This window comes from Pongo pygmaeus, chromosome 14 (genome assembly GCF_028885625.2).
Source record: "Pongo pygmaeus isolate AG05252 chromosome 14, NHGRI_mPonPyg2-v2.0_pri, whole genome shotgun sequence".
Classification (NCBI taxonomy): Eukaryota; Metazoa; Chordata; class Mammalia; order Primates; family Hominidae; genus Pongo; species Pongo pygmaeus.
Genome location: NC_072387.2, coordinates 25997767 through 26019529, shown reverse-complemented (window position 1 = coordinate 26019529; position 21763 = coordinate 25997767). Strand labels below are relative to the sequence as shown.

General features: G+C 36.0%; 1 protein-coding gene across 8 annotated transcripts in view; it reads right to left on the bottom strand.

The window, feature by feature from the left end:
* Window positions 1-21763, bottom strand: part of ZMYM2 (zinc finger MYM-type containing 2) — a 128067-nt gene that overhangs the window by 46856 nt on the left and 59448 nt on the right. For all 8 annotated transcript variants that reach the window (XM_063650558.1, XM_063650560.1, XM_054447228.2 and 5 more), the window contains 6 exons: window positions 20266-20337; window positions 13132-13282; window positions 12572-12687; window positions 8419-8535; window positions 5453-5603; window positions 2948-3120 (listed from right to left, as the gene is read on the bottom strand). In XM_063650558.1, coding sequence (XP_063506628.1) covers window positions 2948-3120; window positions 5453-5603; window positions 8419-8535; window positions 12572-12687; window positions 13132-13282; window positions 20266-20337 — 780 coding nt within the window. The remainder of the gene's footprint in view (window positions 1-2947; window positions 3121-5452; window positions 5604-8418; window positions 8536-12571; window positions 12688-13131; window positions 13283-20265; window positions 20338-21763) is intronic.

Genomic DNA, 21763 nt, shown 5'->3' with positions numbered 1-21763 from the left:
TTATCTCAATAGATGCAGAAAAGGCTTTCAATAAAATTCAACATCCTTCATGTTAAAAACTCAATAGGCTGGGGACGGTGGCTCACGCCTGTAATCCCAGCACTTTGGGAGGCTGAGACGGGCGGATCACAAGGTCAGGGGATCGAGACCATCCTGGCTAACATGGTGAAATCCCATCTCTACTAAAAACACACAAAAAAATTAGCCGGGCATGGTGGCGGGCGCCCGCAGTCCCAGCTACTCGGGAGGCTGAGGCAGGAGAATGACGTGAACCTGGGAGGCAGAGCTTGCAGTGAGCCAAGATGGCGCCACTGCACTCCAGCCTGGGCAACAGAGAGAGACGCCATGTCAAAAAAAGAAAAAAAAAAAACTCTCAATAAACTAGGTATTGAAGAAATATACCTCAAAATAATAAGAGTCATCTATGACAAACACACAGCGAACATCATACTGCACAGGCAAAAGCTGGAAGCATGCATTCCCCTTGAAAACTGGCGAAAGACAAGGATGCCCTCTCTCACCACTCCTGTTCAACACAGTATTGCAAGTCCTGGCCAGAGCAATCAGGAAAGAGAAAGAAATAAAGGGCATCCAAATAGGAAGAGAGGATGTCAAACTTTCCCTGTTCACAAATGACATGATCCTATATCTAGAAAACTCCATAGACTCAGCCCAAAAGTTCCTTCAGCTGATAAACCACTTCAGCAAAGGATACAAAATAAATGTACAAAAATCACTAGCTTTTCTATATGCCAACAACAATCAAGCTGAGGGCCAAATTAGAAACACAATCTCATTGAAAACTGCCACAAAAAGAATAAAATACCTGGGAATACAGCCAATCAGGGAGGTGAAAAATCTCTACAAGAACTACAAAATACTGCTCAAAGAAATCAAAGATGACACAAACAAATGGAAAAACATTCCATGCTCATGGATAAAAAGAATCAATATCATTAACATAGCCATACTGCCCAAAGCCATTTACAGATTCAATGCTATTCCCATCAAACTACCAATGACATTCTTCGCAGAACAAAAAAAAAAAAAATTTTTTTTTAATTCTATGGAACCAAAAAAGAGCCCAAATAGCCAAGGCCATCCTAAGCAAAATGCAAAAAGAACAAACCTGGAGGAATCATGCTACCTGACTTCAAACTATACTACAGGGATACAGTAACCAAAACAGCATGGTACCGGTACAAAAGCAGACACATAGACCAATGGAACAGAACAGAGAGCCCAGAAATGAGGCCGCACACCTGCAACTATCTGATCTTCGACAAACCTGACAAAAACAAGCAATGAGAAAACGATTCCCTGTTCAATAAACGGTGCTGGGATAACTGGCTAACCATATGGAGAAGATTGAAACTGGACCCCTTCCTTACACCATATACAAAAATTAACTCAGGATAGATTAATAACTGTAAAACCCAAAACTATAAAAACCCCTGAAGCCAAACTAGGCAATACCATTCTGGACATAGGAACCAGCAAAGATTAAGATGCCAAAAGCGACTGCAACAAAAGCAAAAACTGACAAATGGGGTTTAATTAAAGAGCTTCTGCACAGAAAAAGCAAGCACACATATGTTCATTGCAGCACTATTCACAACAGCAAACACTTAGAGTCATCCTAAATGCCTACCAATAGTAGAATGGATAAAGAAAATGTGGTTCATATATACCATGGAATACTACGCAGCGATAAAAAAGAGATTATATATCCTGCAGGAACATGGATAGGACTGGAGGCCATTATCCTTAGCAAACTAACACAGGAAAAGAAAAGCAAATACTGCATGTTTTCACTTATATGTGGGAGTTAAATGATGAGAACACAAACACATACAGGGGAAAAACAGACACTGAGGCCTATGAAAGAGTGGTGGGTAGGAGGAGGGAAAGAATCAGGAAAAATAACTAATGGGTACTAGGCTTAATATCTGGGTGATAAAATAATCAGTACAACATGACCCAAATTTACCAAAAGTAAATTTGGGTCATGTTGGGTCATTTACTCATCATTTACCATGACCTAAATTTACCTATATAAAAAACCTGCACATGTACCCCTGAACCTAAAAGTTAAATTTTGAAGTGGATTTAGTATGACACACACACATACACACATTTATGGTTTCAAATTAAATGTTTCTGGTCTCTATTTAGTGTTCTTTTCAATGTTAAAGTCCCCCAAAACTCACAATTAAAAAGGCAAAAGGCCAAAAAAGAGCAAGATGTTTTTAAAATATATCTCAAGTATCCAAAACAATTACCTGCTAACATTCAACACTGATAACATAGTTGAAAGTATTTCTATTTAGCTGGGCATGGTGGCTCACGCCTGTAACCTCAGCACTTTGGGGTTGAGGCGGGCAGATCACCTGAGGTCAGAAGTTCGAGACCAACCTGGCCAACACAGTGAAACCCTGTCTCTACTAAAAGAATAAAAATTAGCTGGGCGTGGTGGCACGTGCCTGTAATCCCAGCTACTTGGGAGGCTGAGGCACAAGAATCGCCTTAACCTGGGAGGTGGAGGCTGCAGTGAGCCAAGATGGTGCCACTGCACTCTAGCCTGGGCGACAGAGATTTCATCTCAAAAAAAAAAAAAAAAAAAAAAAAAAAAAAAAAAAAATTCTACGTAGTGAAAAAAAGACACAACAAATTTTAGAAAAACAATCCATTTTGTTAAACTACAATGCTGAAAATATAGGTATATCCTAATCTTTTGGTAATGCTTAAGTTATTTAAAAAAGAGAGATAAAAATGCTACTTCAAACAAGCAGAAATGACAAGACAATTTTAATTAATAGTATTATCAGGGCTAGGCCTTAAGTGTGTACATTTTTAAAATAAATGAGTTGCCAGATTTGTAATGGTAACAGCTACAACGTTTTTTAAGACTGGTTAAAGTAGCTGCTGTAATAAAGGAGTTACTCGCCTTGTAGTACCAATCCTGAAATTTTTTACAGCAGTCTTCACTGCAGAAATCTCTCACAACACCATCGAGTTCTTTAGTTGCTCCCTTCTTACATAGCTGAGAACAATAGTTGCAAGTAACACATCTCAATCCTAAACGTCTGGCAAAATCCTGTTTGTATAATAATTTGCAGCCTGAAAAATATAAGGTTTATATATTAAAACAAAAAACACATGAAAACTAATTATTGAGCAGAGACAGATCTTAATTGGTCAAGATTTTTCCTCTCCTGATCAAAACCATAAAATCTACTGTAATCAATATCAACCTATAAAAATTAGAACAGAATATGGGATATTTTATTAGATAACATATTATCTAACATGTGGGTTAAAATAATGTTTCAAGACATTAAAATCTAGTAATGTCTCAGAATTATTTTATTTGTTCTATTTAAACAGAATATTGCTTGGGCCTGGGAAATAGACAGATAGAATCTTAAGTATCAAAGTAAGCATACCACAAATAGGCATTTTAGAAAAAGGAACAATGTAGACTAATGAGAGGCTCTGAGTAAACTTATAGAGATATTCAACTTAAGCGGGCATTTTAGCTAATTTTTCAAGCTTACCTCTCTTAAATGGACCTTCAGGGAAATAAAACAGATTTATTGACTTGCCCAGATAAAATACTTTTGTTATCTAGTCCTTTAATGAAATATTTTTTTTCTACTACATAAATGCATTAAGTATTTTTACATATCTTATTTATTCCCTGTAACACCTCTACGAGGATCAAACAATACTCTATACTTATACTGTGCTATGTAAGTAGAATGACTTACATGTTATCTACTAAAATCCTATTCATCCTTTCATAAGGACCTCAAATTATACCCCTACCACAAATGCTGCCCACCATCAACCTAGTTTAAAATGACATTTCCTATCTGCAAACATGAACTGCAATTGTTTTCTATATAATTTATTTTTAGCAATCATTTATGTACTATCCTATGACTTCTGTTACCTTGAACTATATTTTAAAATATTCTTTAAAATTTACCTTTATTAGCTTTATCTAACTAGAGTTTGATGGTAGTACTAGGTATTATGTGTTTTGTTATTTCTGACAGGTTCTAGCAGAGAACTAGGTGCAGTAAGAGAAAGCAAAAAATATGTCATTTAACAGGAAAAAAAACCACACATTCTTTTTTAACATGCTATTACCCATCTGAATGTATAAATCCCTCCAACTGAAAATTATCTTCTTGAATGTCAATTACCTATTTGCTGCTAATTGTCTATTCATTTTAGTAAAGTCCATATAATCCAAATGGTAGACAATTAATGACTTATATGAGCAATCAACATCAGTATGTTCAGATTTATCAATCAGTAAGAATGTCATTGCACAACTCAAATGTAAAAAGACTAATTCAGAATCAATCTTTTCAATGAAACATTATAAGATTTATCATTTTTCATTATAGCTTTACTCTTAAATAACAGTGAAACATGGTTACTTTCCATTCCAGGTGAAATGTACAAAATTAAATTTAAATAGGAATGCCTTGTTTTATAAGCAAGCAGCACCCTCTTATGGACATGACTTTACATTACATGTTAAGACTGTAAATGAACGCACTAGTTGAATGAACTGATAAATCTTTTTATTTTGCTGTCATTCTCTACTGCTGACATTTAGGATTTTCCCACCTTTCTCTTACTCCAAACTAGCAGTCAGGAATCCATAGAAAAAGTAGATCCAGAAAAAAATATTCCTCATTAAAAAATTATAGGTGAAGATAGCAGACAGGAAAGCTGGAAGTTCAGTGCCATGGACCAAAGAAAGAATAGAAAGTGAAAGCCAGCTTAGAGCAAGAATGTCACATTTGGGAACAGGAATAACAAAACCCCAAAACCCATAGCTACAATCCTAGTTCCTATCTCTGGATAAGTAGATTTAGAATTTAAATTCATCTGTATAATCTGCTGCCTGGCACCAGAGCAGCAAAAGTGTAGATAAGAGGAAAGGGAATTCTTGAACATACTAAAACAGAACCCAGTGTTTCCCTGGCACCCCAAATTGAATACCTAAAAGTATCTTCCCATTTTAGTACTGCATATGTGATTTTCTTTCTGCTATACATATTGAAAACCTTTTGCAGGTTAGGTAGTAAGCTGGGCAGGGAAAATGGAGCTAATGGAAAACAATTTTAAACTACTTGGAAAACCAACTTTCAGACCACAACGTGTAGGTTTAGAAATAACATGGCATGAAAATGCTTTTATTTTATTCTAAAACTTTAATGAAATAAGAGGTTACCAAATTTTTAGAGACAAAACCATCTTGAAGCCCAGGTCTACAAACACATATAAAATAACGAAACAAGTCAGTAGAAACGTAAACTCAATTTTTTTTGTTCAGCTACATTAAAATTGTGCAGCCACTCTGGATATATTATTCTGGCAAAAAACATTAAACATCAATAAATGTTATGAACAACACTGTATATGCACTTGCCTTCACTACAGAAAGGTCTCTTAACGCCAGAGAAATTTACTGTTTCATGAAGAGTCTTCTCCTCTTGACAGTATTCGCAATATGTAACTATGCAATGCAACTTCTTATAGTCATCTGAACAAGTTTTGCTGCAGAACTGATGCACTTTGTTCTAAATGCACAATGGGAACCTTGGTAAGTATATGACAACCACCTCAAGAAAAAGCTTAAGAAATAAACAAGCCACTTTTACAGAAGCAAATTTAAATCATTTACCTATTTAATGTTAAGATCCTTGGGGATAAATTTCCTACAGGCCATGGATGCCTAGTTTAACCAATTCACTGCCAAATTTAAACATAGCTCCACAAAATTCAGTGCCATTAGCTACCCTAAAATTACTCAATGAAAGTAAAAGTATCACTAAATAAGATGATAGACTGGTGTTGCTAACATAATTGGAGAAATGGGAAGAAAATGATGGAAAATACAGTGTAAGTAAACTAAAGAAAGATAAAAATTATGGCACTAATAATATTTTCAGTCAAAAAGAAAAATTCTTTGTTGAGTATAAACAAGTAGGCTCCATCACACTCCTACCACACACCTTAATAGTAACAGATGTATCATGGATGAAGTATTCAATTTGGTGCCATCACACAGCATGCTGCTGAACTTGAGACTGAGTTGTTTCCCTTGAATGGAATATGATTAGTAATAATTTGTTTCTCCTGGGCCCAAACCCACAATAGCCAGAGCTACTTTTCAAATATCCACCCAAGCAGGTATGAACAAGTTAAAACTTCCAGGGAGGCAGCTTTTCTCTCATTATTGAGCAGGCTACAGATTACGTCTAAACCACTTACTTTACACTTACCAAAGACATGTGAAGACCAGAATAAGGAAAGTGAGGGAGTCTGGGAATCAACTGAATTAGTAAGGCAATCATTAGTGGAAAGTTGCCCCATTATGACTATGTAATTTATAGAAGGAAGAAGGCAACAAAGAAGCCACATGGAGTGAGGAGAAAGAGACCACTGAATTCTCAATCTCCCGGGGGGACACGCTCAACTCTCATTCAATGTGGCAGTGTCTCTTAACTGCTTCTAACACTTAACCTCCATGTAAATAAAAGCAATACACCAAAACAACTACAAAAGTGGAGTAGCACTGACATAAATGCAGTGAAAAGGACCTCATTTTGATCTAGTATCAAAATTCAGTGTATGCAGGATCTTCATTTTCTATATGACACTATTATTCTGTATGCTTGCTAATGGATTTCTCTCTTCATTCCCTCATCACTCCTTTGTTACCTCTTACTGGGCCTTCATTCTTACTGCTGTTACTTAAAGGTTATCAGTCACTAAAAATCATCACTGGATGCCAACAACAGTCTCAAATAGGGATTGGTTTAAATGATCTGGAGACAGCACCAAAGCAAATAATAAACTAAAAAATGTTCCAGTCATTAAACTGTTAAAATGAAATTTCAGGTTTCCAAAGTATTTTAGAAATCATGTAATCCAGGCTGGGTGCGGTGGCTCACGCCTGTGATCCCAGCACTTTGGGAGGCTGAGGCGGGCGGATTGCCTGAGGCCGGGAGTTCAAGACCAGCCTGGCCAACACGGTGAAACCCCATCTCTACTAAAAGTACAAAACTTAGCCAGGCGTGGTGGCAGGCGCCTATAATCCCAGCTACTTGGGAAACTGAGGCAGGAGACTCGCTTGAACCTGGGAGGTGGAGGTTGAAGTGAGCCAAGATCACACCATTGTACTCCAGCCTGGGCAACAGAGCGAGACTCCATCTCAAAAAAAAAAAAAAAAGAAAAGAAAGAAAAAAATCATGTAATCCAGTTTTGGGTACCACCTTTCACTTAAGACTTAGATACTGAATGACTCACCAACAGCTCCTAATAAATTTTGGCTCAAGAACAGCGTTAATACTACATCTTCTAAATCTTGTATACCATTTTATCATATACTCCATGCACTACCTCCCACCCTGCTCCACCCCTAAAGGAGTGAAAAGAAACAATGGCCAAAGGCAAGCATTGCTCAAGAAAGCAATGGGCAGCCTGGGCAGTCTTGTCCATGTATCCATCTATTACTGACCCCTTATGAAATAAAAGTCAATCATCAGAGTTATTGCTAATGGAAACATGTCAAAGAAAATTACTAAACTAGTGAAAAAAGGGAAAAGAAAATAAACTTGTAGTGGGATTCATAGGCCACTATTGTTTTATTAAAACACAATTATGGCCGGGCGTGGTGGCTCATGCCTGTAATCTCAGCACTTTGGGAGGCTGAGGTGGGCGGATCACTTGAGGTCTGGAGATCGAGACCAGCCTGGCCAACATGGTGAAACCCCGTCTCTACTAAAAATACAAAAATTAGCTGGGCATGGTGGTGCCCACCTGTATTCCCAGCTACTTGGGACGCTGAGGCAGGAGAATCACCTCAACTGAGGAGACAGAGATTGCAGTGAGCCAAGATCGTGCCACTGCACTCCAGCCTGGGCAACAGAGCAAGACTCTGAGGAAAAAAAAAACAACAACAATTACAGAATTGTATCATTTTATAAATGAACAATGTGGTATATGACTAATACATTCTAATACGTACAGGTACTGAGTGATAGAAAATATCGTTCTCAGATAATACAGGACAGGGAGAAACATGGGACAAAAAAAGGAAAGACAATTGCTCTAGGTACGTAGCTAAACAAAGTGACATTCTGTACACTATTATGAACTTATACAATATATCAGGAATATGACTTCAGTAATTTTTCTTGGACCTAAAAAGACATAGATCCTTTGTTGGTTTTCCACTCCCACATGAGAATAAATAATCCAATCACAAAAAAAATCTGAAAAGCATATTTTTATCTACCAAGATATAGGTTTCCAGATGGAAATACAGCACTTATTTTACTAGACTTTCTTTTTAGCACTAGATAACACACATTACAAAATACAACTTGCCTCCCATTCCAGGATTTCTGGTTTTGAACAAAAGGAATTTTTGCAGTAGTTGCATTTCAACTGAATATCACTTGGCGCTACAAACTGGCCATTTGGAGATGACTGCATACTTAGAGCCTAAAACAAAGAACAAAAGATACTAAGCCTGATATGTATGTTTGAATTTCTATTTGTGATTACTGTCGTGTATCTACGATGTCCAGAAAGTAATATGCATCTTGCTTAGATATCTTTTCAGGACATAAAACTCATTTCCAAATTTTGTCCTTAAAAATTATAGCATATGTTAGTTTTATAAAATTGAAATTAAATTTAATTTTTAACCACAGAATTATTATTTACCTAAAAAGAAAAGAAAAAAGAAAAAAATCATACATTCAATCATCATCTGTTCACTTAAGAAAATGTAAGGAAGTAACAGTAAGCAAATAATAGTGAGGTTAAGTTGCCCATGTTCTGAACTAACAGAAGTTTAAAAAAACAAAAAACAAGAACAAAAACCTAGTTCTTATTGCTGTCTCCAATAATCATCAAATATCTAATTTACTAATGTTTTGTGCCACTGCATCTCTACTGTAATTTTCATTCCAAGTCTACCAGTGAAATAGGCCTATGTTGGCCAGGCACAGTGGCTCACATCTGTAATTCTAGCACTTTGGGAGGTCAAGGCGGGCAGATCACCTGAGGTCAGGAATTCGAGACCAGGCTGGTCAACATGGCGAAACCCCGTCTCTACTAAAAATACAAAAATTAGGCCGGGCGTGGTGGCTCATGCCTGTAATCCCGGCAGTTTGGGAGGCCAAGGCAGGCGGATCATGAAGTCAGGAGATCGAGACCATCCTGGCTAACACGGTAAAACCCCGTCTCTACTAAAAATACAAAAAATTAGCTGGGGGTGGTGGCAGGTGCCTGTAGTCCCAGCTACTCAGGAGGTTGAGGCAGGAGAATGGCGTGAACCCAGGAGGCGGAGCTTGCAGTGAGCCGAGATCACGCCACTGCACTCCAGCCTGGGCGACAGAGCGACACTCCGTCTCAAAAAAAAAAAAAAAAAAAAAAAAATTAGCCAAGCATGGTGGCGCATGCCTGTAATCCCAGCTACTTGGGAGGCTAAGGCAGGGGAAATCGCTTGAACCCAGGAGGCGGAGGTTGCAGTGAGCCAAGATCACACCACTGCACTCCAGCCTGGGTGACAGAGCGAGACTCCATCTGAAAAAAAGAAAAAAAAAAAAGGAAAAGAAATCGGCCTATATTACATTTAAAAATTGATCACTTCTTCTTCAAAGTTAGGAGAAAAAAGATTTACACACTGGTATTCATACGAGGAACTTTACTATTCCTTTTTTTAAAGTTAAAACAATTTACAGACTGGACGTCACAGCTCACACCTGTAATCCCAGTACTTTGGGAGGCAGAGGCAGGCAGATCTCTGGAAGTCAGGAGTTCGAGACCAGCCTGGCCAATGTGGCAAAAGTCCGTCTCTACTAAAAATACAAAAATTAGCTAGGCATGGTGGCAGGTGCCTGTAATCCCAGCTACTTGGGAGGCTGAGGCAGAATCACTTGAACCCAGGAGGCAGAGGTTGCAGCAAGCCGAGATCGTGCCACTGCATCCCAGCCTGGGCGACAGAGTGAGATTCTGTCTCCAAAAAAAAAAAAAATTTACAGAATAAGACACAATATAAGCATACATGGACATTGACAGATTTTTTTCTAATTCCTAATCTGAATGGTGAGGACACTGGTATTTAATTATCATTTTTTTAACCATATTACTCATATATTACATATAACCTTAATGCATGAAATGGTTAATAAAAATTAGTCATTCAATGTACAGTGGAAAGAGAAAAAACTACCATTTTTAAAACTTCTGCATATACTGTACAACACTGTTTGTGAAAAATAAAATATACAGATTTAAGACTATCAGATGAATAAATTTAAAAAATAAAAGCCAACATTACCCTTAGCGTTTCCAAAAAATTTGAGCCCCATTAAAGTTAACTAGTCTTTCAAAACAAATGGAATATGCCACAGTCTGAATGTTGGTGTTCCCCCACAAATTCACAGGCTGAAATCCTAAACCCCAAGGTGACAGTATTAGAAGAGGTAGAGGCTTTGAAAAGGTGATCAGACCATTAGAGCTCCACCCTCGTGATCTAATCAGTCAGTACTCTTATAACAGAAGCCTGAGGGAGCTCGTTCGCTACCTTCACCATGTGAGGACACAGCAAGAAGGTACCATCTATGAGGAACAGACCTTCAACGGACAACAAATTGCCAGTGCCTTATCTTGGACTTACTAACCTCCAGACTATGAGAAACAAACTTCTATTTATAAGCTACCAGTCTAAGGTATTCTGTAATAGCAGTCTGAATGTACTAAGAGGGAATACTATCCTGTTATCTTACTTTTAAAAGGAAAAACATCTAATGAAGATATAAAGTTCAAAATATATGGTTTGCTTTATGATAAAGGGAAAAACGTTGCTTTTCTGTCAATTTTTTATTATTTATATGCAGAGTGATGAAGCTGCCTGTAGGCCTATCTGGATGTATTCCTCAAAATAAGAGCCTAAATTAAGTACAGTCGGTCCTACATATCCATGGATTCAACCAACAGAGGATCAAAAATTTAAAAAAAAAAAAAAAAGATGATTGCATCTGTATGGACATGTACAGTCATTTTCTTGTCATTATTGCCTAAACAATACAGTATAACAACTCTTTGCATAGCATTTACATGGCATTAGATATTAAGGGTAATCTAGATGTGATTTAAAGTACACAGGAAGACTTGCATTGTAGGTTACATGCAAATACTATGCCATATTATATTAAGGGATTTGGGCATCCCTGGAATTTTATATCTGCAGGAGGTCCTGGTACCACTTGCCCATGGATATCGAGGGGTAACTGTATATCTTAAAATATACAATGTACATATACAGAGGATCTTATCAAATCATGGGTGATACAAGTTTCAATTAAATGAAAAGGGTAGTTACAATATTTTCAATTACCAGTTTAGTTTATCCAACAATATCAAAAAACAAAGTTCAAGATCTGACAAGTAGCATGCTATAGACACTGTCTTCCTCTCTTCTAATTAATAATTATTCCTTAATTTCTAGTTTAAGAAAAGCCAACAAAGCAAAAGCAATATCTACCACTGTAAGGATGTATCAATGGCCATGATCCCAACTTCTAAAATAACAAGTTAAGTCTTAAATGTGGTCTATCATCCAAGCTCAGTGAGAATGTTACTATTAACAAAAACTGACATTCATTTGAATTCAAAAACACCTCAATTTAAATACTAATAAGTGATATAGTAACTATTATACTTAAGAAACTATATTTGCAGTTTAAATAAATTAACATAGAGCACAGTACCTGGAACAAAGCAGAATTGTTGGATGAATTAACTCATGAAGCATGGCTTTATGCACGGGTTTGAACCTTTGGGTAATACCCTGAAATTTTCACACACAACAGGTAAACCTAATCGTATCACCTAACTAATGCTTGAATTCCCTCTAAACTATTCCTTCCTAGTGGTCAACCAGGTTAAGTTTGAACGCTTCCAAGAATCTATCTTCTGAGACTATCCATACTCCAAATTTGAAGAACTATGTCAGAAAGTCTTTCTTTACATTTACCAAAATGAAAAATGTCTCCCTAAAACTGATCTTGTATTAAATTAAGGCCTAGTGTAAAAAATCTAATTCCCTCTTTACATGGTCCATTTCTAACATATGAAGAAAACATGTATTCTTATCACTTCTAGGCTAAATACATCTAGGTCCTCTATCCATTTGTCACATAAGAGTTCCCCTTACGGTTCACATTTTATTCAAACCATCTAATAAGAAAAAACTACACATCAGCACTGAACTAAACTATATTAAAATTTCTTTTCCTTCAAAATCTGTATCAGAGTAATAATTATAATTTCAATTAGACTATCCAGGCTAAAACAGAAAACTGGTACAGCCACATATTCTGTGACTAGGATATCCACCTTCCAATTTGACCCTCAACAAGCTACGTAAAAATTAAGATAAAATAAAGATAAAGCATATTATATTACACTGATTATTTTCTATGTGTATTTTATTGGGGGCATGGGTTATGCAAAATAAACGACAAACCTGAAATTTAGCCACACAACTGGAATTGCAAAAGTTATACAGTTTTCCATCAGGCATTGTGGCTTGGTATTGAGGTAAAGAGTTTCGCTTACAAAAATGGCAAATAATTCCCAAACCTAGGAAAGAAAAGGTACATATCTGATTTGTTTATAAAGTAACAAAAAAGTTTTTTATCTTAACTACTGAGATTATAGAAGTTTCTGTTAAAGAATAAACTATTATTATTTGCACCTTCAATACTGAAGATTATGTGCACCTTTAAAATATTGTCATAACGGACTCTGATATTATGCCACTAAAACATACACAGATATAGAGAAAAAACTCAGTTTTGGGTAATTTTTTAGATGGAGTAACAATTTTAGTTAAGAACATAGATATGAAGAGAACTGAAAAAGTAATGCAGAATAATCAAAATAATTAGAACAGTTTTCAAAAAGATTAATATAAAATAAAAAGCTGTTAAAAACAAGCATAAAAACAACATTAAATAAGAGTATTTATGCAAAAATTAATTATGTTGTAAAGTTTTTTTAACTGTCCAAATACGTGAAACTTACTTTGTGATTTTGCATATTTTGTCTTGTGACTGTTCATACAAGCAGTTGAACAATATGGCTCCATATATCCATTAGGACCTATACACTGAGTCATATCAAAAAACCTGCACTGTGTTCGGCAACCAGTACAAGTTGTCAGTTTTCCATATTTCTAAAATTTGAAACATAAAAAGATAATTTTTAAGACTACAACTTAACTAGAAAAGAATTACCAATTTTTCATTACACTTTTTGTCTCTGCAAAACAATCCTGTTAATCTCTAAACAGGTTTAGAGTCATGAGTCTTCATCTACATACAAACTATTAACTATGCAACAACTGTTAAGGTCCAAACAAAGCAATGATCATCAGCTAAGTCGCCTTCAAAAATAGAATGTTTTTCTCTCTATTATATTTAGTTTAACAGAATCCCTACATAGAGTTAAGTAAAACCTGAAAAATGTAGGAAAGGCACAGTGCTTTTTGTTTATAATGAGGACATACTTCTTTGTCATTTGACAAAATAAATTAAATGGAGCTATGAAATATAAGCCTTAACAATAAAAAGTATGGTGAAGAATGAATTTGAAGATTTTAAATCCTTTTCCCACTGAGCTGCTATTGTTCCAAGCACTTTTGGAACTTCTCCTAAAAATGATTTATCACCTATCTACTACATTTGAAATCTCATTAAACCACAATAAAATATAAAAAATTTTTTGAATTAAAAAAATTTAAACCACATTCAAAATGATTTCTGGCTATAAAATGAAGTAAATAATTCATCAATAGATAATAATAAAGTTAATCCTCCTGCCAAAAGTGAATACAGTAATGTACTAAATAACGATGTTTCACTCAATGATTGTAATGCCATATTTCTACTGTACCTTTTCTATGTTTAGATATATGTAAATACACAAATACTTACCATTGTGTTACAACTGCCTGCAGTATTCATTACAGTAACATGTTGTACAGGCTTGTAGCCTATCAGCAATAAGCTATCCCATTTAGGTTTGTTTGCGTACACCCTGTGATGTTCACAAAACAAACTTGTCTAACGATGCATTTTTCAGAATGTATTCTTGTCATTAAGCAATGAATGATTGTATGTGCCAACAACAACAACAAAAGGAGATAAAGAATATGAGGGCAGGGTGTGGCTCACACCTGTAATCCCAGAACACTGGGAAGCCTAGGGAGGTGGATTGCTTGAGCCCAGGAGTTTGAGACCAGCCTGGGTTCAACCAATTGCCTGGCTATTTTTTTTGGTGGGGGTGTATTTTTTTTGTAGAGAACTGCTTGAGCCCAGGAGTTCAAGAACAGCCTGGGCAACACAGCAAGACCCCATCTTCCACAAAAAGAAAAAAAAGGTAGAAATAAAAACGAAAGGCTAGCCTTCAAGTGCAAGTTGTTTTGATCCTCTGAGTGGTTGCAGAACTCTGTCATAATCAAGTTAAATCAAATATCACAAATCATGTTGCAAAATAATTGTATCCATTTTCCAACTCATGTTGCAATTAAATCCGTCTTCATACCCACGAGCATCTATACAATATGAAAATATTAAGAAGGCTTCGAAATGTTCCATGGAGAGCATAAATAATAGGTGTTATAGATAACAATCAGGACAAAAATAACAACTGAAATGAATACACTGCATGGAAAAATGTCACAAATACCACAGGGTTTCAGAAAATGAAGGTAATAAATGGAAGGTAAAAATAAACAAAAAAATACAATCAACATCAAGAAAAAGGTCTTTCAGCTTGAAACGAATAAAAAAAGTATAAGAAAACATAGCTGTTTATGTGCCAGGAATGCATATTCATTATCATCTTATTAAAACCACTTACGCTGCCTACTTCCTCATTTACTGAAATATCAACTAAAGGAAGCCCTCAATTTTGCTTTTCAAAGTGGAAATCAACTCATTCTTTAATGATAGGTCCTCCTTCAAAAATATCTGTCAACTGCAAAAGAATGGTGACAAGGAAAAAATAAAAATGGCCGCAAACATATTATATCTTATTATGATGTGTAAGTATAATAGAGCAGAATGCTCTGCGCTTTTTTTTGTTTCCTGAGGTCTATTTGATGACTTAAATTTCTATAGTGGAAAAGGGACAAAAACCAAGCAAATCAATGAAACAATACAAAATGTTTAAAACTTGAAACTACAGTACAAATTAGTAATGCTATAAAATATTCGGGACAACTGCCACTATGTTGCAAGTTTGCAAGACAGAAAAACCAGCTCCCACTAGATGTCTGTAGAAGGCCTCCATGTATCAGCTCCTACAAAGAATTCTTTTACTAATATAAATTAAGTTCCACCATCTAATCAAATCATGGATTTGATTTCTATTTGAAACATTCTTCAAACTGACCGAGTGAGTCTATCCCTTGGATTTGTGATCCCAACACTGATTTTATTGGCAGACTGATTAAATAAGTAGTAACAGTTTTAAGACATCAAGTAAACATGGAGTTAGGCAACTGTTTCATACAGACAAATAATTTTATCTAAAGAGAGTGAAGGCTGGGTGCAGTGGCTCACACCTGTAATCCCAGCACTTTGGGAGGCTGAGATGGGCAGATCACGAGGTTGGGAGTTCGAGACTAGCCTGGCCAACATGGCGAAACCCCGTCTCTACTAAAAATACAAAAGTTAGCCAGGCGTGGTGGTGCATGCCTGTAGTCCCAGCTATTCGAGAGGCTGAGGCACAAGAATCACTTGAACCTGGGAGGCAGTGAACCAAGATCGCGCCACTACACTCCAGCCTGGGCAACAGAGTGAGATTGTCTCCAAAAAAGAAAAAAAGAAAAAGAAAATGAGAAAGTACTATCAGAATGACAGAATCACTGAGAATATTTCAATACTGCCACTTGCACAGCTACCGCTGCCTCAAAGAACCAATTAATGAAAGAACATTAGCCAAAAGGGAAATATAATTTTATGCCATGTTTACTCAGCTTCATATGTAAGCAATCAAAATAATCATATTTAAATTTCATAAAAATTTATATGCATCCTATAAACACACATTTAGTGATGTAAAGGAACAAAGCTTTGTGGAATAAATTCAGAATTAAAATATTCCCTTTTTGGGCATGGGGAAAAATAAGCCTACATATAATTTCAGTGAAAAACAATGAGATAGAACCAAGTGAAACAAGATATGGATAAGGTAAAAGGTAGATATGATGGGTAACTTTATGACAAACTGGCTCATTTTCAGTCTACTCATTTAAAAGATGTACCTTATATTTTAATTTTAACCAATTTCACGTGAATATCAAAACTGTCACGATTTCACAACTTCTCCCAAATTTTCCTTCTACATATAGGAAGTATATTTCATTTGGTACATTTGGACCAATCAAGTAGACCACAAGGGAAGGTAATCAAGAAAGAATGGCTTGATGTACCTGCTGCTGCAAATCTAATTTAGGAAATGGGGCCCCAAGATATAGGCTGCATATTATCTACTTTCCTAGCCACATTCAAATACAATATGAACTTTAGTCTGTGACATCCCACAGTAAAAAAATTACCTTTATATTTACTAACCTCTAACTGAAATTTAACATTCTCTTTCACTCTGATTGGAGGCAACAAACTTACTTCATTAGTTTAATAGGGACTATGGCTGTCAAAAATAAAAATTCCCAATTTTTATATCACTCTTAGAATCCCTTAATATATCAATTACATTCAACTTTACTTCAAAATTGTAGTTATTAACCACTGTATTTTATTCCTAAATACATTAAAATAAAGCAGCACATTTCAAAAATTTAAAAAATATTTTGGTAACTATATTTTGATATAATTGGCTGTCTTTGTAATCATAGGTATTTTATGCATTTAATAACATTCTGAGAATGAATCTGTCCTTATTACCAAAGGAATCCAAAGCACTGAAATAGTGAAGAACCTTGATTAGAAGAAGTGGCAATAAAACTCAAACAATGACATAATATTGTAATATTTATTATACTAAATAAGATAATTTCCAGTAAAAATTACAATTCATCTATTCAATAAAACCTGGAAATCATCTCTTCATATTGCAAGATTTGTCTGTGCAGAGAAAAAAGGGTTTAAAAATGTATATACCATCATGTTTTACTTTTCTCTATTACTGTATAATTTACAATTTTTCTTTTAACAGACATATTCTAACTTTGTAATTTAAGGATTTTTTTCTAATTGACAACAGATGCTAAAAATAGTGGGTGAAAAGTTTGTTTAACTTAAATAGATACAGAGGGAAAAATAGCAACTTTACCCTGGAGAAACCTGACAGACATCCCCTTAAACAAGTTAACACACAATAATGGAACACATAGACATCATGTGCTTCCTGATGTGCACGAAGAGGGACACAACATCGCTTATGAGGTATTCATGCCAAAAATGCATTACCTCAATCTAATCTTGAGGAACTATTAAACAAACACGAATTGAGGGATGCTCTCCAAAGTGGTATTCAAAATGTCAAGTCATAAAAGACAAACAAAAACTAGGGAACTATTTAGATTAAAGCAGAGGTAACTTCCACTCCCAACTAACAGAAACTAGATTTAAACCTCCCACCCACCTTTAACAACTAGAAAATTAGACACACACACAAAAAAACAATGGTTTTCAAACTCTACACACAAGTTAGCACAGAACTGTACACCTAACAAAAGGGAAACAAATCAAGTGAGTCCTGTGGCTACCAAAGCTTGAGGCCTAGAAGTAGCTGGGGGAAGGGGAGGTTAACAGAGCCTACTTACTAGTTTCACTGAGTTGAGGAAACACAAGTCTTTCAAGGCAGCTAGAATTTGGGAAACAGTACTGATGATGATGGAGCTGCACAAAAAAGCTCTGATCTTAAAAATACATCTACAGACATATATTGGCTGAAAACTGATCTGTGATCTTAAAAATACATCTACAGACATATTTTGGCTGACAACTGATCTGTGATTTGTGAGAAGAAAGCACCTGTGGCCAGAGAAAGAACTCCAGAACCACAATAAAGCATTAGGCTAACAATTCCCAAAGAACACACATGGCCAGAAGTACTCTGTATTGCTACCTGTTCAAGAGTGGGATGACCTTGTAATACGGGGGATGATTCAGATCTCTCCAGGTATCACCGCGGTAGTATGAATAAATAGCCCCAGACTGAAGTTTGAGCTACCAAAGTCTTTTCAAAAACTTAAAAGCAAGCCTCAAAAGGATCCAAATAATTCGAGGTTAATTTGACAGCATGCCAGAACAAAGTCTAACAAAACATTTAAAATAATACAACAAAATCCAGCAACCAATAATGTAAAATTCACAATATTCTGAATCAAACTTAAAAATGACAGGCATTTTGTCAAAAAAAAAAAAAAAAAAGGCAGGAAAACATGACTCATTACCCAGAAGAAGAAAAAAAAAATCAAACTATAGAAACAGATCTAGAAATGGCAGATATGAAAACAGTAAGGCCGGGCGCGGTGGCTCACGCCTGTAATCCCAGCACTTTGGGAGGCCAAGGCAGGCGGATCATGAGGTCAGGAGATCGAGACCATCCTGGCTAATGCGGTGAAACCCCATCTCTACTAAAAATACAAAAAATTAGCCGGGCATGGTGGCGGGCACCTGTAGTCCCAGCTACTAGGGAGGCAGAGGCAGGAGAATGGTGTAAACCTGGGAGGTGGAGCTTGCAGTGAGCAGAGATGGCGCCACTGCACTCCAGCCTGGGTGACAGAGCAAGGCTCCATCTCAAAAAAAAAAAAAGAGAAAACAGTAGGCAAAGATGTTAAAAGAACTATTATAAATATGCTAATATATTAAAATATTAGTAGAGGAAAACATGAACATAATTAGGCAGGAAATAGAAGATACACAAGAGACCCAAATGGAACTTTTAGAGACGAAAAACATAACATCTGAAAAAATATGCTGCATGGTATTCACAGGTGATTTTAAAAGATCAGCAAACTTAAAGATACAGCAATAGAAACTTTCCAAAATGGAGTACAGAAGGAAAAAAAGACTAGGGAAAAACAATACAAATACAAACAACAATGCAAAACAAATACAAAACAATACAAAAACAATACAAAACAATACAAAAAAAACAAACAAAAAAAAACAAGCCTCAGTGACTGTGGGAAAGTGGCAGGAATTATCTGGAATTCGGGTCTCAGAAGAAGAGAGTTGGGAAAAGGCCTAAAAACTATATTTAAAGAAATAATGGGCCGGGCGCAGTGGCTCACGCCTGTAATGCCAGCACTTGGAAGGCCAAGGCAGGCAGATCACCTGAGGTCAGGAGTTCGGGACTAGCCTGACCGGCATGGAGAAACCCTGTCTCTACTAAAAAATACAAAATTAGCCGGGTGTGGTGATGCATGACTGTAATCCCAGCTACTTGGGAGGCTGAGGCAGGAGAATCGCTTGAACCCAGGGGGCGGAGGTTGCGGTGAGCCGAGATCGTGCCGTTGCACTCCAGCCTGGACAACAAGAGCGAAACTCTGTCTCAAAAAATAAAAAAATAAAAAAGAAGAGGAATAATGGCCTATGATCCTGTATTGGATTCTAGACAAGAAATAACTGTTTTTCATTTGCTGTAAGGGACATTAACGGACAAAATTTGAATACGCTCTATTGACTAACCTGATAATAATAGTTTACTGATGTAAATTTCATTATCTTGATAAAAGTCTTCCTAATTTTAAACACTTATTACTCATTACTAATTCATTTATCTGGATTAACAGGAATACAGACTTAGAAATTTTTTTGGAAGAAAGGGGTTTCTTTTTTAACTTTTCAGGTAGATACAAAAGAGAGGATTTTTATATCCCTTTATTAAATGCCTACTGTGTACAAGGTATTGTGCACTAAAAAAAATCTGAAAATAATTTCCTAAGAACATAAATATCTAAAGACAAATGAGCGTATCACAAGAAAATACACGTAAAATTAGTGAAATTAGAAATCTATGCCTTGGAGATAAAGAAAACATTCATCATTTGATACAATTTAAGTTTGGAAATTTTAATATATTTCAAATTGGACAAGATTTTTCAGATACATATTAATGACAGTAGTAGCAGTGCTCGAAAATGTTAAGGCCTTGAACTCCATTTACATTCCTTCTTACCTCAGGCTGCATTAAGAAAGAGTCCTGCATGTGATCTCGAACCTCCTTCAGGAAGCTTGGATGGCTACCTACCTAAAAAAAGATTTTAAAAGACTTTATAAACACACATAAAGAATAGCTGCTAGATTGAAAGGTAAATAAGCATTATGTAAAAGTTGCTTCTCAATTATATTTTGTGACTTACAAACTCATTCCAACTTTTAAAAATGTCTGCCTGTCCTGTCCCCACTACTGTTGCCCAACTTAAAGATTATCAAATAATTTTATCTTAGAAAAAATGGTATAATGATAAAACAGTAATAATGGGCTAAGGAATTAAAGATAGACACTTAGATCTGACTCACCTCTAATTTCTGAGTAAAATCACTTCTAATTTGGAGTGTTCTAAGATCTCTTTAAAACCTATTAAACTCTTAACACTTATAATGAAACTCAAAGCTTTCTAAATTAAGTCATTTGGAGATTATACAGCTACAATTTCCACCATATACAAAATGGATTGAGAAATTCTTTTTTTTTTTTTGAGATAGAGTTTTTGCTTTGTCACCCACGCTGAATTGCAGTGGCATGATTTTGGCTCACTGCAACCTCCGCCTCCTGGGTTCAAGCGATTCTCCCACTTCAACCTCCTGAGTAGCTGGGATTACAGGCGCCTGCCACCACACCTGGCTAGTTTTTGTATTTTTAGTAGAGACAGGGTTTCACCATGTTGGCCAGGCTGGTCTCGAACTCCTGACCGCAAGTGATCCGCCCACCTCGGCCTCCCAAAGTGCTGCGATTACAGCGATTAGAGTCGTGAGCCACCGTGTCTGGCATGTTTGAGAAATTCTTTTAAAGCACATATGACAATTTCCAGCACATAATACGAATACATATCCTTACTCCTTGCACAAAAGTTTTAAAAGATATGCTTCCTGCTTTCCATGAGTCAAAATACTATGCTAGAAAAGGAAACCTACTAAAAGGCAGGGGACAAGCGTTATACAGTCTCCATTGCCAGGATCTAGATTAGTAACTAAGTGTATCAATACACTTCAGAAACTAATTGAGCAATGAGAGCACAGATAAACAACAAAAGGCAGCTAAGTTAAATGTTACAGACAAAGGTCAAAGCGGGTGAGAGGAAAGTAAGGAAGGATTATGATACAATTTTAGCTCCCAGGCTGCAGAAAAAGAAGACATTCACTATAGCATCTCATGTAGTTGTTGCCAAACACATCCAATTGGGTCTCTTTATCAGTAAAATAGTAAGGCACAGACTCCCACCTATTTATTTAACTAATGAATTATGAACATATAGTATGTAATTATAAAACATGCAAGTAATTTTAAAGAATAAAAGAAACACTATTTTAAATAATTTTTATTTATTTAATAATAGTACAAAGAACATTTTCTCTATCCACTGGAGAAGGATCATTTGGTGTCAGTAGAGGTTATGTGGGGAACAGTATAAGGAACTCCTACTCCTCTAGTCAGGGTGGTATCAACTAATGTC